The sequence below is a fragment of the Colletotrichum costaricense genome, assembly GCF_030867565.1.
Source record: "Colletotrichum costaricense strain IMI 309622 chromosome Unknown Scaffold_18.1, whole genome shotgun sequence".
Classification (NCBI taxonomy): domain Eukaryota; kingdom Fungi; phylum Ascomycota; class Sordariomycetes; order Glomerellales; family Glomerellaceae; genus Colletotrichum; species Colletotrichum costaricense.
In genome coordinates, this window is record NW_026848247.1 from 541,506 (window position 1) to 558,525 (window position 17,020).

Here is a 17,020-nt window from a genome sequence, read left to right on the forward strand (position 1 = left end):
GTTCGTCGATGAAGCAATCGTATCTGGCTCGTAGATATGCGCTGACTCGTTGCGACGTGTGGTTGCTACCGGCTGTTGGGGGGAGCTGCAACTGGTGTTGATGGTTGACAGCTTTTTTTTTGTGATGCTCCAGCCTTTCAGGCCTTGCCTCCACGCGACTGGCGCGCTGCACCTGCCCAAAGACCCAGGACCAGGGACAGGCTGCCTATCAAGTGCTAGCGCGAAATTAACCGGGGTGTGCCCCACGTGATGCTTGGCGGGCGAGTCTAGAAGCTGCAAGAGGTGCTTGAGCCTTGATAGGTACCGTCTGCGAGCCTGCTTTTCTTATGCCACCCAGCCCAAGAGCCTGAAAGTCGCTTCCATTCTTTCTCGTCGTCTTTGTGTCAACAAGCCCTTGCCTAAGCTTGACTCCTTCAAAAGTTGCGGTTGCCCTCAAATCATCGATTTGGGGATATCGTTCTTGCTAGTTGCTACCTACTTATACCTATTCGGCCCACACAATTACGTATCCGCTAATCGACAGGCTCCCCCTCCACTGCCCGCTCCTATTCTCTCCCACCATCGATAACTCCCTAAGCTGCCTCAGCTTGTTGTAACCTCAAGATACATTGCCCTATTATTCCTACAGCTCTCAATTGGGCTCACAACGGAATCATGTCAGACGACGAGGCTCTTTCACCGCCGAAACGGTCTGGAACTAGCGACCCTGGCGCACACGATCTGGGTAAGCAAACCCCACCCCTTGTCAATGTCTCCCTTGATGATCGTGCAGCCGTTTTTGTCTAACAATCTGCAGCCAACGCCTCCGACTCAGAAGACCACTTCTCCGATGCGCAATCCGCTCCCCTCAGCCCCGGAACGTCTCCGATTCCCAAAACCCGCGTAGAGAAAGTCGACGATGAACCGTCGTACGGCGAGGTCCCCGGAACAGAGGCGTACCGCTTGAGGGAGGGTGATGCTGAGCCGGACGAGATTGCTATCCAGGAGAAGAACAGCAGCGAGGCGTCGTCGACGGCAGACAGTGCGCCCAAGTCGCCAGTCATTCCCAAGACTGTCGTCGAGGAGGCCCCGGGCGATTCAGGGCCGCACTCAGAGGAGTTTTTGGAGAAGCGCAAGGCAGATGCCCCAGCCGACTTGATTGTCAAGCCTGACGGCGAGACTGAAGAGGGTGGCAGTTCCGGTACGATGTAGAGATCCCTGAAATTCAAAGAGCATTTTGTCGTTGACCTGGCGTCATTCTTCGTAGATCTCCCCCCTGTATCACCTGCGCTATCAACACCAAGCTCGCCTCGTATAAAGCGGCAACCCTCCAAAACGGCACTCTCGTCTGGTCCGTCCAGCGCCGGCCTTGCGCCTCCTCCCGATGCAGCTGACAACGATGACGAGGAAGGAGAGGACGCTGAAGGCGGAGACGAGGATGATGATGACTTTGGTGACGATTTCGACGACTTTGAAGAGGGTGCTGAGGCCGACGGTGACTTTGACGACTTTGAAGATGGATTCCAAGAACCCGAGTTCCAAGCTCCAGCTCCGGCTCCAACGCCCAGCTTACCACAAGTACCAGCACTGCCTTTCGTAAGCACATTGCTATTCCAAGTTCGTTTGACTGTTCTAACACCTCAATCCAGGATATACCAGACTTTGACGGCTTGGACGGCGAAGACGTCCTACAAGCCGTCGACCCATACCTCAACACCCTCTTTCCCCCAGAGAGCTTAGACGTCAGCTCCCCGCCACCGTTAACGAAAGAAAACCCCATCTTCATTACACCGCGTAGTGCGTCACTGTGGTCGCAGCTGGTGGCACCTCCGCCGCTGGCTCCCCCAGATTGGATCCGCTCGCGAATCCGCCGTCTCTTTCTCGTCTCCCTAGGCGTGCCGGTCGACCTGGACGAGATCCTCCCGGCCTCCAAGCAAAAGAAGCTCGTGCTGCCTTCATTACAAGTCCCCTCCGGCTCCCCGCGGACATCATCAGATTCTCGATCCGTATCACGGGTGCGGGCCGAGGCAAACGCGTCGTCGACGTCTGTCGACTCAAAAGGTAAACCGACGGCGTCATCCAAGAGGAAGGGACCGCCGCCAGTGCCGGACCTGGACCTCGTATCGGCCAAGCAGCTCTGCACGACGACGGACGAGGCCCTGAACGGCATGACGGACGACGAGCTTAAGGCGCACGTGGATAGGCTAAAGGCGATGGAGGAAACGGCCAAGGAGGTATTAGAGTACTGGACCAAGAAGACGGACGAAAAGATAGGCGACAGAGAGGCCTTTGAAGGCGTGATAGAAAACCTGGTCAAGCATGCGCGCAAAGTCAGGAAATAGAAAACTAATAGAAAATTTAAAAGGGGCTCATTCATCGTCCAGGCCTATCTATCAGCATACACCGTCTAGCTTTTCCTTGTACGTTGTGTTTTTCTTTCCCTCGCGAATTCTCCGCCATCAAATGGGACCCTGAATCTCTGGACCTTCAAATTTCGCGAATTTCGAGTGTCTCTCTCTTCTGGTCATTTTGAATTTACGCGGTAAGTTGGTAACCTTGTTCATGTGCATTCATTACCCGCCTGGTACTCAAAAACTTTGCCGGATCCGCGCGCCCCCGCCCCTCCCATTCGGCTCTCTACCAGACTGACTGATTGTTTTTTAGACTCCTGTGATGCTGAAGAATGGGCTTTTGAGACTTTGTGTTTTTTGATTTGATTTGGGTCGGTTGTCGATTTAAGACGAGCTGGGCTCGAGAGTGACACCACTGTAGAAACGTCAGCTTTCTTTTGCAACTTGATTGTATGAACATAGGAGGTATAAACTTACGCAGCGATGGTGGCCCAACCAATCAGACGCCAATGCTTCTCAATACGACGGGACAGAGCGACCTTCTCGCCAATGTTTGTGCAGGCAGGGGAGGTGAGGACGAGCTTGGCGGCATCGTTCTTGATAGCGGCAACCTTGGCACCGGTGGACGTGGAACCAATGTTGACCATGATGACCTCGTTCTTGGTGAGCTTGGCGACCTTGGCCTGCTTGCCGTCGGCGGTGCGGACACCGAGGAGGCGGCGCAGGAGGTAGAAGTTGACCTCGATCTCGCTGTAGATCTCGGGCAGGCGTCCCTTGAGACCCAGGACGAAACCGACGAGACGATCGGCTCTGCAGAGGGTGGGGTCGATGCGGGTACCGACACCGATGAGACCACCGGGAACGGCGTACTTGAGGTCGTTGAACTCGGAGTTGAGGGAGACAATTCTGCTGAAGATGGGAGTGCACTTGAGGGCACCCTTGTCATCTCTCGTGACGATACCGGGACGGATCTCGATCTCGTCGCCGAGCTTGAGGACACCGTGCAGAATGGAGCCACCAGCGACACCTCCCTTGAGGTCGTCAATCTCAGCACCAGGCTTGTTGACGTCGAAGGATCGAATGACGATCATGTGGGGGTCCTGGGTGAAGTCACGAGGGGGCACGGGGATGGTGTTGACGATGGCCTCGTTGACGGCGTCGATATTGAACTTGAGCTGGGCAGAGATGGGGATGACGGGAGACTTTCCGGCAACGGTACCTCTGATGAACTTCAGGATGGACTGGTAGTGTTGCTGGGCGGCCTCCTCGCGCATAAGATCGACCTTGTTCTGGAGGATAATGATCTTATCCAGCTTCATAATCTCAATGGCAGCCAAGTGCTCAGAGGTCTGGGGCTGAGGGCAGGTTTCGTTGCCGGCAATGAGCAGCAGGGCGGCGTCCATGACGGCGGCACCTGACAACATGGTGCTCATGAGAATGTCGTGACCGGGGCAATCGACGAAGCTAAGTGGAGATATGGTATTAGCCACGAGTCCTTGCGATACACAATTCCGGGGTAAGCTCTCTCTCTAAGCTTCAGCTACTTACGAAACGTGGCGCAATAATCTGTAGGTACCGCTGCAGCCCTCGCGCTCGCAAGGAGGGTCGACCTCCTTCTCACTCTTGTAACTCCTGAAGCATCCCGGCCGAGGGCACTCCTGGTTGTCGCACTGGTAGATCTTTGCGTTGGCGTAACCAAGCTTGATGGTAATGTTACGGATCAGCTCGTTCTTGAAACGAACGGTCTGGACGCCGGAGATGGCCTTGACGACGGTAGACTTTCCGTGGGCGACATGGCCGATGGTACCGATGTTGATTGTTGCTTGGCGAGCGATAATCTCGGGGGTGAGGGGGCTGAGGGTCTTGACGTCGAGGTCTTTGGGATCGGTTTGCGGGGGCAGAGCAGGGCGCTGAACTGTGGTGTCGGCGGTAACGGGGTTGGAGGACTTCTTGAGGGCGGGCTTGAGAGTCTTCTCCTCGTTGAGCTCGGTCTGCTCCTCGACGGACTCGCCAGAGTCGGACTCCGACTCGATGTCGTCGTACTTGTTATCGCCGTTGGCAGACATTGTCGCGACGGGGTGTGAGTGGATGGCGGGGTAAATTCGTCTAGGTTGACTTGTGACGGGTCGGGGGACGTCGGACTTTTTTCTCGAAGTTAGATCGTCTGATGAGTGAACAGGTGATTAGGTGTAGGTATTCGACGGTACCGGAGAGGGAGGATGGGGCCTCTTGTTCGTGGGTTTCGTGACGTCGAGGTTGATCCGTGAAATTTGCTTCCGATGAGTAACAACCTGGAATTTACCTCGCTGAGGGTCGATTCGAATTCTGTGGTCAAAGTCAACGCTAACCTGTTTGGGACTGATAAGCTGATAAGTGCCCCGCCTGGCCTTTGCCCGCCCAACCCTGCTGCCCTCTGCTCTATTACCTTACCTTACCTAGCACGCCTAGTATCTTTCCTGCCTGGGGAAAGAACAGAGTTGGTGATAGCATCATGCAAAATGAGTCATACCTCAAAACTTGCATGTGCGACATGTCTTCTTGATATTCTGCAAAAATTTGCATGTTGGAAGGTCTATGCCATCTTGTAGGAGCACCACAAGTATTCTCAACCATGGGAAAGGAGGGCACGAGGTTCGTAATTACAACTAATAGACCAATTCTTGCAAAGTCAATAGAAAACCGTTGCACTCATTGTCCTAATTTGTAAGATGGGCTTGACATGGTCTAGCATCATCAAGAGTTGATGTTAATGTCCGTCATGCCAATTTAGATAGAGTTTGTGTGACGCTGCGAGAGATTCTGTGACCTCAGGTCTCAACAATTACCTTGGAATGAAGATGTTATAGCAATGTGTATCTTGAATATTGCAATAGAGGAATTGTTGAGTATGCGCGGATACGAAATTCTTTTTCTTACAGACTACCAATAGTCATAATTGACTGTGGATAGGTTACTATGGCCACGGGAAACTAGTAAGCCAGTACCTCATCGGTCAAGATGTTTGCTATGAAAGACGACTCTCCAGATCGTGTACCTTCAATAACCCCAAACTATCAAGCCGGGGGGCCGGTCTACGTGACTCCTCGAGGAGTCCCATGCCCGGTCATACTCACAGTACCGACATCCATCCCGCATCCCGTCATCCGGGACTCGAGCTCCGCCGTACAAGACCGAGATTGCCGTTCCTTTGCCGCAAAGGAGCGAAATGCCCGGCGGTCCGTCACATCCACCAGGTCACGGCTCGTAGAAGTTGGGTAAAAATAGGCTGGGCAGGCACCACCTCAAAGTGCCTATCTGTAGGCAAAAGGTAACCCATCTCATTGTCACTGGTGATCTTATTGGACACATCTCCTAAAAATAGGTTTGGGAATGCGGGCTAAACTTGACTGCATTCTGTAGTCTTACTCTATCACACTCTGTGATGGAGGGTTAAAAGCATGGCAGCACGGATAACGTAGTCGACCCTTCTCGGTTCGCTTTGTGATTAGGTAGACGAGCAGCGGGATGGGAAAGTGACGGCACACGGGCCATGCCTTACTTACTGTAATTTTTCTTACTACTCTGTAATTATCCGTGTTGGCTGGAGCTCCTTCGCACCACCCACATGCACAACAAGGACGATCGCTGACGGGGCTGATGGCTCTCTCAAAAAGGTAACTCTTCGAAATGAATTCATTGAGAGGCAAGCATCTTCAGCCAGTTTTGCCTCTGCTTTGTTGCCACATCTGAGATTACACGGCAGTCCTTCTTTCAATTGCACGTCAAGGCTCAGCGAGCTCCTGATCCTGCTTGTGTCCCAGTACTTCGGTCAAGCTTACGGATCTACGGGTTCCTTCTGCGATTCTCGGTTACGCAAGCGAAAGATGGCCAACGTGAGATTTTGGGCCCGGTAACAGCGGACGAGGGGGCGAGGTTGCGAACAACACTGACTCCGTACACCTACCTATATCACAAATGAGCAACTTACAGCACAGCCTGCATGCTTCATCACTCTACGTATAACCCTCACCGAAGACTATGGGTGAGAGAGGCTGAGAGCAAACACACTTCCTCTAAAGGGAACAGGCAGTTGAAAGACCCCACCTTGAGCTTCATTAGCGCCCGCGGTCGTTGACCACGCCAGAAGGAAGTCAAAAATCAAGCTCATTGTCCGAACTCCCTGTCAGTGCCAGGAACAAGAAGAAAAAATCAGGAACTAAGAGACTCGGGTGACTCGAGCACAAAAGAATACACCAAAAAAAGGCCACGCCATGCCACCTCGCCATTAGCTACCGTGTTTGCTCAATCGCCCAATTCTCCATATCCCCCGACTTCTGCTTACCGCCCAGCCTGCATGTGGCTGGAAGACCATCACGCACTTTTGGCCGTTGATTGGTCGCAGGCCGTTGCGCCAACGTGCAAGCATGCGGCATTCGGAGGCGGCTGCACCATCTGAGCCTATCACAACTGCAGCTGTCCGACAGGGGGGAGGCGGGCGGCAGCAAGGGTTCGAAGTTCAAATGTCGATTTTGGAGAGGAGTTGGCGCCGGTGGTTGATCAAAGACCCGTGGACATGAGCAAGGGTGGCCGCAAGCCTCTCTCCTCTTTCCAAACTTCCGTCCAACCACATCTTTGTCCTGCCGTTGCTACTTCACCTGCCTCCTCTCAATTTGAATAGCCATGTCCAATCATCGGCCTTACGTGCATCGTCGAACCATGCGGATGCTACGACGTATGCCGCCAAGCTCCAGTGAGCCTTTGTCGAGGCGAGGAGGGCACGAGGGCCGGTAGAGAAGGGAGGAGTAGGTATCTGGTAGACTGGTCCTGTCTGTAAGCTGGAAGGGCCGGCTGGTCACTCTGCGAGATGGACGAGTGTGCATGCTCTCTCTCACTCACTCTAGCTATCTCCCTCTCTTCCCCTCTCTTGAGGATGCCTATTTGGGGGTTGCTTCCAATATTCTATATTCGTCTGGATGTTGAGAAATGCGCGCAACTCTTGGCTTGACAAATCTCCTCTCAGTGCCTTGGTCTTCTCAGTCTTCCATCTCTCTGCCTCTGACTAGGAAATCCGCCTCTAGTGTTCAACAGTTTTACACACTCCGACCATATCCCGATATATCCAGTAACCGCCGACTCATATAATAAGAAACTCACCAGTATCAAAGTCTCCGCTCGGATCAGTGATCCGTGAGCTAGGAACAGGCGACTTTTGAAGTACAGAGTGAGTGAGAGAGTCTCGAAGCACCTGCCACCGAGCCAACCAAAGCTCGGCGCCACCTCGTCCACTCTCGTGGGCGTCTATTTCCATCACGACCGAATCGCCGGCCTGGAACTTTGGCCTCTCACCTATCAGAGCCCTGCTCGACTTCGCGCCATCCTACCCTCCCACGCTACATGTAGGAATTCCCCCATTCCGCTTCGTCCCACTTACACCTTGCTGATCTGCCCGCCCCCATGCAGTCCAGTCCAGGTCCTGCAGTGCGTGAGAGGGCCTCTGGCTTGGGTCCCTCATCTGTTCGAGGTTGCCGGCGCCAATTCAAAACTACCTGCTCCCCCGAGTGACCGAGTTGTTGGACCTCTATTTTCTCCCTTCCGACAGCTGGTCTCTCCGAAATCTGATTCCTACCGTGCTTCATTCTTGCTTTGATCACCGAAATCTGTTGCATGTCCCGAAGTCGGTCTTCCTGTTGGCGACCCAAAGTCTAAGGGGTGTCTTTCCTATATACTAGACACGCTTCTCTTGCTGCCACCATTTTCGTCGTCCGAAACACAGTCACACAGCAAAGCAATGGCTTCCCAAGGTATGTCTCTTGTCTAGGTTCGGTGATTTACTTCGACACTGTATGCTTACACTTTCGTGACAGAAGATAGAAGGCGGCCTGCCGCCCTCAACCTCGCCCCGGCCCGATCAGCATCCACAGACTCATCCTCCTCAGACTCATCACTCAAGCCTCCTCGCACGCCTCGCTTCGCGGAGGCAACATCAGTTCACTCTCCCGTCGACGGCGTACGGTCACCGTTCGCAGACCCCGTCAGATCAGAAGTGCCTCAGTCCCAGCCTGGGGATATCGGGTTCGGTTACATCAACAACAGCGGCGGCAACCGCGAGTCCGTCGCCGTTCCCATGACTCCCAGATCACCGCTCAAGAGCGCCATGAGGGTGCCCGGAACACCAGCGAGAAAGATTGTCGAGAACCCGCTCAGCCCGACTTTCCGCGAGGAGGATATCTTGGAGAAGCGTGAAGCGGCGACCGACAAGGAGCAAGCACGCGACTTGGTATGTATGCTCTGATCTGACAGGCTATACATAACACTAACTTTGTGTAGAAAATCAAGACTCGCGTCCGTATGGCAAAGTTCGCTCTTCGTGGCGTCAGCTTCAGTTGCAGTTTGATTATCATCTCTATGCTTGCCGCCTCTTTCCAAATCTTCAACGCTACCAAGCGTCTCCCTGCCCAAAGCGGTCTGCCATCATGGGCTGAAGGAACCGCCATCTGGCCCCAGGTCCTGGTTATCACTAGTGAGTCGAGGATTCAGATCTCAAGTCTTTGCTGTTTTCTAACATCCTTCGCAGTGTCTTCCATCTCCCTCGCAGTCTGCATCGGCGTTCTCCTCGCTTACTGCCGCGGCGGCCACCAACGTGCCGAGAAGGTAGCAACCTATTACACCCTCTTCGCCATCGGCTGGTTCATCCTCTCCATGGTCATGTGGGCCATCGCCGCCGGCCTCTTCCAGTCGAGCCGCAGCAACGGCGGCGGCAAGGACATGTGGGGTTGGTCGTGCAAGGAGAACAAGCGCGCCGAGGTCTTTGGCGAAAAGGTCGACTACGCACTCATCTGCCGCCTCCAGAACTGGGCCCTCATCTGCATGGTCATCGAGATCGTCATCGACGTCATCTGCGTTCTGCTCTACAGCATCGTCTTCTACCGCTACTACACCAAGCGCCGCCTCCACAAGTCCATGGACATGCGCGACCGCGCCCGCTCCGACCTCTACCTCGCTCAGCTCCGCTCCCAGTCCGCCCCCAACACTCCCGGCCTCAAGTCCCCCGGCCTCTACTCCCAGTACGCTCTGTCCCCTCGCCACCCGGACAAGACGTTCGAGAGCTTGTCCCGCATCGAGGAGGCCGGCGCCTCCCCCTTTACCCCCGGCACCCGCTTCGTCGAGCCCGAGTCCAGCTTCGGCAAGCCCAAGCCTGCCTTCCAGCTCCAGGCGCCCCCGACGAAGGCGCGCGCGGCGACCAAGCCGGGACAGGAGGCGTACACGCCCACTTCGCCCGAGGGTCCCGGCCCGGCATTCCCCTTCCAGCAGCAGCAGCAGCAGCAGGCGCCGTCATTCCACCAGGAGCAGCCCCAGGCTCAGCAACACGCCCCCATGGCCGCGGATGAGCCCGTCTACGACGCAGTGCCCATCCCCGGCGCCTATGCCGACGCGCCTGTCAAGAGCCCGCCGCCGCACCAATACTCCTTCGGCCAAGCAAGATAAGGACGACTAAAAAAAGACGAGCAAAAGGAGGGATGTTGGAAAGAAAGAAACGGTGTGATGATCATGAGGACGACCGAAAGAACGTCAGAGCCTGCGTGTGTGCGTTCCAAAAAGGAACAACTTCTTTTTTATCCTTTTTTTCTTTGTATTCAGCTGAGCTGGCTTTTTTTTGAACAACCACAAGACCCCCTACCAACCCACTCACGCCTTTCTTCATCTCTCTCTTTTGACAGGATTCTACTTTTATATACCATTCTGGGCGTTGGGAAAGGAGGGAAATCTCAAAGAACAGGGTCAAAGACTTTGGACCTTTGTTGCAATTTTTGGGACAAGGGCGATATATTTACTTCGGTGGTTTATAGCAGTAATTTCAAACCCAAAACAAACTGTACAATTCGGAACCAGACTTGACTCTTTCCCTTGTCCTTCTATGTGACTGTTGTCTGTTCTTTCTTCGATTTCGCTCCGAGTCATTGGTGTAAGCCGCGGCGGACCCCCGGGCCCCATTTTACATACCAGGTCTTCCGTGCCCTCGGAGACCCTCATCCACCTCATCCACCACAAACCCCACGACGGAGATCCCACAAATCCAACCCGCTATCAACCACCTCGTCGCCATCCACGATCACCAATCTTTAAACAGCCTGCCCGGCTAGCTCAATCGGTAGAGCGTGAGACTCTTAATCTCAAGGTTGTGGGTTCGACCCGTAAGCGCCATTGCCTGTCCCAAAAGATCACAACATTCGGACAGCATTACTAACATACACCAGCCACGTCGGGCTCAATTCCCGTCCGCGATTGACGCAACATATTTTTTTCCTCTTTTCCTTATTTTTGACCTTGAAGCTCGTCGTTAGGGCTGTTGACTTTTTGATCCTCCTCGTTTTTGCTCGGATTAAATCCTAAAAGATACATATACACTTTTATGCAAGTGATGTATTGTGATGTAGCGATGGGAACTAACGATGGTGGAGGAATGATGTATGACCTGTAGGCGCCTTTGTGGTAGAAACCAGAGACTCTTGGGTACCAAACTCCCCTCACACGAGATCATCATCTGGTGTTTCGCCCAACTTCTCACTATCACTCGCTCTCTCTGCCTTGCCTCGGCCTAAGAAGACAGCCGGGTAGGGTATCAGGATATTCACATTGGATCCTTGGACTGTAAAGAAACAAGTTCAAGGTCTACGCTGCATTATCAGGCAAAACCGTCAATTACTGTGACAAAACGAAAAGACTTGTGAAATCACGACCTGGTACGTGAATTGCTGCCAGCTCTTATATATCCAGCCCAAGCTTTCTCTCTCAAAGTCATGTAGAAAACTTCGTTCAAATCATGATCTCATAAATATCGTGAAGATGACAAAATATGCTGGTACCCGTATGATGCTTCCCTGATGTGCTCCCTGTCAACATCTCTATCCAACTCCATGCTTCGTTCGTAAGTTAAAAAAGACAACTGAAATTCCTTCAAATACGACAATACCGGTTGCTGGCATTTCCCATCCTTGAGGGAAAAGAAGGAGAGATGCTTAAGTCACCCTATGAATTCCGTACACAGCAAAGGCTCCCACGGCTGTCCCGTAAGCCACACATTTTCCATGAGCACTCTCGCCTTGTAGACCTATTCAGAAAAAAAGGTCAGCTCACAGGTCACCAATCATGAAACCAGTGTTACAAGACAAAAATCTTAGCCAAGCTCGAGTTCGAACATACCTGCGTCATCCCATTCCTCTCCACACTCCGAAACCTCTCCAAAATCTGGCTCCTATGCGGCCTCTCCAGCGCATGACACCCAGCTGTGAACATGGGAAACAAGAACCCCGTCTCCGCCGACCCGCCAGGCGCAATACCCTCCAAGCACGCCACGATCCTGCCTACCGGTCCCTGGACGTCTTCGTGGCTAGGCGGCTTACCCAGGATGCGCCTGTGTAGGTGCACAAGCCCAGCCCAGTGGAATGCCTCGTTCAATTGGACGATCTCCCCCCTATTATCCCGCCCTTCGATTTTGATGCCGGTGTCCTGGCCTAGGTTCTGGCTCGGGGTGTTGATGGTAGTAATATGCCTGCACGGGCGTGACGGCTGCGCCATGTTGTTAAAAAGCTCCTGCTCCAACAACTGAGCCCGCTCGACACAAGCCGCATTCGGATACCAGGCGAGTCGCGGCGAGGAACCGCTTAGCGCGAATCGCTGCTCGTCGCAGCGGCGCGCCAGCTCCGCGATCTGGGCTAGGATCTGGACACAGCGCGTGGTGAAGCCCATGACGCAGTCAATCTCATCCTGGCTGTCGCCGGGATTGTGGACCGTATACTCAAGCAGCCAGAACCTCGAGGAATCCGCGTCGGGGACGCCACCACCGCTCAAGCTCCCCAGGACATCCAAGTACGCGAACCAGCTCCACAGGAAGGCACACGCGCTGTCCTCCCGTAGACCGTTCTCGGCGGTCCTGCGCAGGTCCGCCAGCCGCCTCCACATGAGCGTCCGGGCCAGGTTCAGGTGCCGCTGCCAGGGGATGTCGAACCCGAACGCGGTGGGCGAGATAATCTCCAGCGAGGCGAGCATGATGGCGGTGGCGAGGCTCGTGTTTGAAATGATTTTGTCCCTGTCGTTGAGGGCCTGCCGCAGTGCTGGAAAGATGTCCTGCACCCAGATTGCTATCCTCATCTGTGGTTCCTTCTTTCCGAGAAGTCTTGACCTATGGGCGGCTGTGACTAGGTCGTCAGATCAAGACGATGGAGCAGACAGGAGATATAATTACCCGAGTAGGCCAGGAGTAAGCTGAGGAGGTGGTCGTTACCGACAGCCATCTGCGGCAGAATCGTGCGAAACGGGTTGGATTGGGGGTCGTCATAAGGCACGAGAACTATCTCTGAGTCAGTAAGCTTGAAAGTCGGAAGAATAGAACCCCTTACCCCTGGCCGTATGGTTCAAAAAGTGATGCTGTCGTTTAGACATTAATTCATGACTGGAGACAATGAGATTACTTGGCTACCTACGAAGTACTGTTCATCAATGTCATCAGTGTCATTTAAATATCTACTTGGAGATCCAAAGTCTGACTTACAAGGATATTCATTGGGTTTTCTCGAAGCCTTCTATCAGTCAGCCTCGAACTGGTCAAAGATAGTAGAGACTCACTTGGCAGGGATGGGCTCAATGCTTCGCGGTATCCATATCGGAATAGGCTGGCCATAGTACCAGATCCTTGGCATCGTGCCATTAATGGTCCCGGATTGTTGGGAATAGGATCCACCACACATAGCTTGGAGGAAGTGCCTAGAATGTCTAGCAGAAGATGCTGTTGAAGATATGGATCCCGCGTCATCATTCTGGGCAATGTCAGCATCTGGAATGCCAAGATCGAAGCCATAAAATGTAGCTTCTTCTGATACATCCTGTTTGCATTCAGAGTTGTACAGAGGCGGACCAGATGGATGAATCACTCCCTTGTTTGCACCATGCATAACGCGGGAAGAACTCGAGATTAAATAGTTCACAGATAGTCGACTATCTTCTGGAGACGCCGGTGAAGGAAGGCTCAAGACAGGCAATCTCGTCTCATCGTCAGACTTGATCACCAACGAGACGGGCGTCAAGGGGGAACCGGTCGACGTTGAGATAGCACCCGAGGTTAGGAAAGACGTGGGAGAGCTTTGCCCGATTAGAGAGATTGGCGAAGACATGCGGCCGTACTGGCTCAATATATCCGGTTGACCTGTCTCAGCGAGGGGTTTGGACCTCTTGTATAATCTTGATGAAGCGTTCGCAGTCGCGGGAACGATTCGACGGAGGCTTGATGTCGAGGAGTGGTCTCGTGCATTGTAGTTTGGTGCACTGCGCGGTGGAGCAAATAGGGCGCCATTCTGGTGCTGGATCAATCGGGAGGACGTATTCTGAAAACTCAAGTAGTCATCACAAGTCTCTAACTGCTCAAGCTTTCTTTTCCCTGCCTCGACGCCGACAGGAGCAGTGAGAACGCGTTTCGTTAAAGGCTTCGGATCCGAATTCTGAGTCGGGTTGCTAATGGTAAACGTATGATTGAACGGCGGTTGTTCATTGCGGGAGGAGTCTTTAAATGGCTGAGTGATCCCTGTGAGTGTTCCCAAAGAAAGAGATCTCTTCGTTCGACGGCCCTCCCAATTTAGTCGTACACTATAATCACAAGGCTCCCCAGTGCGTTGGCAACTGTGTATGTACGTTAGCCGTCCACCGATTGTAGTCTCTCACGCAGACAGTGTCCCAAAGCCAACATCACTTTTGTACAGATAAAACGAACTTGATACACGTTGGGTGTTCCTCACCACATTTCACTTTCCGGGCTTTGCACGGCCTGTGGGCGGTCATGTTAGTCATTTGAAGACGATAGTTAGACTGAAAGCAGGCCATATACATCAACGCTACAGAGCGTTGTGAACTTACCAACAACCATTTCGGCTTCGACGTTTCGGCTCCGGCGCCCCTGGCTTCTTCGGACGTGGCATACTGGACCAGAAACCTCGATCCTGGCAATGAGAAAGGGACGAGCCGAACCGAAAAGGGGCGGGGTCAAGGCAGGTTGATTGGCTAGTTCATGCTACGCGAACATGCAGCGCAGGTAGGGAATCCGGAGGCCTGCGTCTATGAAATTTCCATATGTGAGATGGTTGAGCGCACTGTCTTCACTATCAACGCTGAAGGTAAGTTGTAGACTACGTTTGAGACCGCTTGCGACAAGGCCGGGTCGCCCACTTCGTAGAACGGATGTGCGCGCCTTTGAACATGAGGTACGCCCAAACGTCGTCTATAAGTACGGGGTGTCACTGGCGGGCGAGATCGGGCCCGAATTGGGTTGCGGTATGGCAGCGCCGATTGCGGGATCGTAAGCGGCCCAATGCTGGCCTTTTCGCGTCCACGTGAACAACATACAGCCTCACTTAGTTGAGTGGACTTGAGCTGATATGCAGCTGCATCGTGAGGCCCGTCTGTATCAGTTGCGAGGCTTGCGGGGATGCTGCATCATCGAATTGCTTTTTCCACCCCATTTCACTTATGCCCTTCTGTGGGGGTCTGTCGAGCAGTTTGGTCTCATGTCTTTCATTACTTGGCGTCTTTCGACGGAACGGGCTATACGATGTCGATGTTGAGGATCTTGATGTCCTCCTCTGGTTTCTCCTTATACGTCCGCGCGTTCTCGATCTTGTGGACAACGTCGAACCCTTGGGTTGCTCGCCCGAAAATGGTGTGCTTCCCGTCCAGCCAAGGCTGTTTGTGACTGTTAGGACTACATTATATCTAAGTCACCGAGTTGGGTTGTACTCACCGTCTTTTCCGTTGTTATAAAGAACTGACTGCCATTGGTGTTTGGGCCTGCATTAGCCATGCTGACTGTGTATGGCTTGTCGTGCTTCAGACTGCTGAATTCATCTGCGAATTCCTTTCCCCATATACTCTCGCCACCCGTGCCGTCGCCGAGTGGATCTCCACCTTGGATCATGAACTTGCGAATCACACGATGGAAGATCGTATTGTTGTAGTAACCACTCTTTGAGTGGGTGACAAAGTTCTCAACAGCCTTGGGTGCCGCATCGGGGAAGAGACGAATGTGAATGTCGCCATAGTTGGTGTGGATTACTGCGGCGGTTCCGGTCTCTGCTTTCTTGGCCTCTTCTGCCTTCTTCTGGCCAAGCATTGTAGGCTTCTCGTTCTGAACGTCTCGCACTGACTTTGAGATTTCTTCGTCATTGGTAAACAAGTAAAATCGCTGCTTGTTGACTCCTGTCGTTATCAAGATGGGGTCTCTGGACTCGGACTCCTGGAGCAGGGGATTGGCAGAAGCACCCATCTCGACTGTAGTAATGCCCTTCTTCTGCGGTTGACCTTGGTATATCGCCAGGTTGACGGCTCTGAAGTTCTCTTCTTTACCGTAGACCTTGACGATCTGGTTGGTATAGGTATTCAGCACTTTAACGCCGGATATTGAGCCGTAAAGAATGAAGTTGCCAGACTCGTCAAAAATGACGTTCGCCTTGTCTCTGTACGCTGTCGAGTCAATTTCTCGCTCGACCGCGAATCTGCGGCCGAACTCCACAGTTTCGAGTTTTTGCAGTGCCAAACCAGCATGCTGCATATCCTCAATCACTTGAAGAGATTCGTCATATGTTCGATACAGCTTTCCAGACGCAAAGTCAAAGATTCGGATTTTCCTGTCTGGCTGAGAGAAGGCGGCAAATTGCTTGCCTGTCGGTGAAATCGTGATAGATGTCGGCACTGCTTTCGCCTTCTTGAAGTCGAATAAATTTGTTGAAGCCTTGAATTCGAATACATTGTCCGGTTTCTCGTAGTCGCCGCTTGGTCGCCAGTACTCCAGCATGCCCTTGTCGTCCGCAGACAGCACGCAGTCGTAGGCACTATTGAAAGCCATGATTGAGACCGGACTTCTGTGTAGAGACTTGATTGTGTGAATCGGGTCTTGCCTCTCTCCCCTGCCATCGAAAATGTGGATTTTGGAGTTGGTTTCCTCGGACACCGCAAGGAGAGGTAGCGAAGCCCCTCGGTTGTGAACCCAGCAAAGACATCTCGGCACAAAGGTCAACTTCAGCATCGCCAGAAGATCAAACGTGATGACATCGAAGATTTTAACAGTCTTGTCTGCCCCGGCGGTTGCAAAGCTTCTCCCGTCCTGGCTGACGGAGACGGACCTGATCTCGTCCGCATGTGCCTTGAACTCCTTGACGAACTCTATCCCCTCAGCCACCTTTTTCCAGAACTTGACGACACCGTCGACAGATGAGGTAATAATGAAGTCCGTCAGAGGCGTCACTGTAACGAAAGACAGCTGCTCCTTGTGCATCAGAGACTTGGAGTACCGGGTCGACTTGGGCAGCGCAGCAATATAGAGCTTCTCGTATGGAAGCACGCGACGCTTCTTCTTCTTTGGTGCTTCGGAGGGGAGCTGGGGACCCATATCGTCATCGGAGGAGCTGTCTAGCCACGCCGTTAGTCCAAGCTTTGTCGGAAAGAGTAGTGCTAGAACATAATTCTAGATCGCATCGTGTATGCTTACCGTCATCTTGGGCAACAAGGTCCGCATGACTTCGTTTGTTGGTTATGGCGTCGTCGTCAGCCATGTTGTCGATGCTGAAGGTCAAAGGCACAGCGACGGCGAGTGTGGTGACCGTGAGTGCAGGTGCTCGTCGCGTGGTAAGGCTGAGATGGAAATCTAGGAAGCTTGAGGTAGTTTGCAGGAA

The 17,020-nt window shown here is 53.1% G+C and overlaps 6 protein-coding genes across 6 annotated transcripts; 2 read left to right on the forward strand and 4 right to left on the reverse strand.

Annotated features, from left to right (window-relative positions):
* Nucleotides 1-654: 654 nt before the first annotated feature.
* Nucleotides 655-2,321, forward strand: CCOS01_13731 (uncharacterized protein; the record flags this gene model as incomplete). Its single annotated transcript, XM_060461876.1, has 4 exons — nucleotides 655-724; nucleotides 797-1,180; nucleotides 1,247-1,575; nucleotides 1,629-2,321. The coding sequence occupies 4 exons, from the start codon at nucleotides 655-657 to the stop codon at nucleotides 2,319-2,321; spliced, it is 1,476 nt and encodes a 491-aa protein (XP_060307596.1).
* Nucleotides 2,322-2,714: 393 nt separating this feature from the next.
* On the reverse strand, nucleotides 2,715-4,396 carry CCOS01_13732 (eukaryotic translation initiation factor 2 subunit gamma; the record flags this gene model as incomplete). The annotated part of the gene is made up of 3 exons (XM_060461877.1): nucleotides 2,715-2,745; nucleotides 2,808-3,794; nucleotides 3,879-4,396. 3 exons carry the CDS (start codon nucleotides 4,394-4,396, stop codon nucleotides 2,715-2,717), a joined length of 1,536 nt encoding a protein of 511 aa, XP_060307597.1.
* Nucleotides 4,397-8,097: 3,701 nt separating this feature from the next.
* Nucleotides 8,098-9,794, forward strand: CCOS01_13733 (uncharacterized protein; the record flags this gene model as incomplete). The annotated part of the gene is made up of 4 exons (XM_060461878.1): nucleotides 8,098-8,110; nucleotides 8,174-8,586; nucleotides 8,637-8,829; nucleotides 8,884-9,794. 4 exons carry the CDS (start codon nucleotides 8,098-8,100, stop codon nucleotides 9,792-9,794), a joined length of 1,530 nt encoding a protein of 509 aa, XP_060307598.1.
* Nucleotides 9,795-11,326: 1,532 nt separating this feature from the next.
* On the reverse strand, nucleotides 11,327-12,870 carry CCOS01_13734 (C6 zinc finger protein; the record flags this gene model as incomplete). Its single annotated transcript, XM_060461879.1, has 5 exons — nucleotides 11,327-11,418; nucleotides 11,507-12,499; nucleotides 12,553-12,657; nucleotides 12,707-12,782; nucleotides 12,859-12,870. The coding sequence occupies 5 exons, from the start codon at nucleotides 12,868-12,870 to the stop codon at nucleotides 11,327-11,329; spliced, it is 1,278 nt and encodes a 425-aa protein (XP_060307599.1).
* A 1,175-nt stretch (nucleotides 12,871-14,045) lies between these two features.
* On the reverse strand, nucleotides 14,046-14,322 carry CCOS01_13735 (uncharacterized protein; the record flags this gene model as incomplete). The annotated part of the gene is made up of 2 exons (XM_060461880.1): nucleotides 14,046-14,124; nucleotides 14,210-14,322. Coding segments are annotated over 2 exons (192 nt in total), but the record flags the coding sequence as incomplete, so codon positions are not given.
* A 575-nt stretch (nucleotides 14,323-14,897) lies between these two features.
* On the reverse strand, nucleotides 14,898-17,020 carry CCOS01_13736 (cyclophilin type peptidyl-prolyl cis-trans isomerase/CLD; the record flags this gene model as incomplete). Its single annotated transcript, XM_060461881.1, has 3 exons — nucleotides 14,898-15,035; nucleotides 15,094-16,757; nucleotides 16,837-17,020. Coding segments are annotated over 3 exons (1,986 nt in total), but the record flags the coding sequence as incomplete, so codon positions are not given.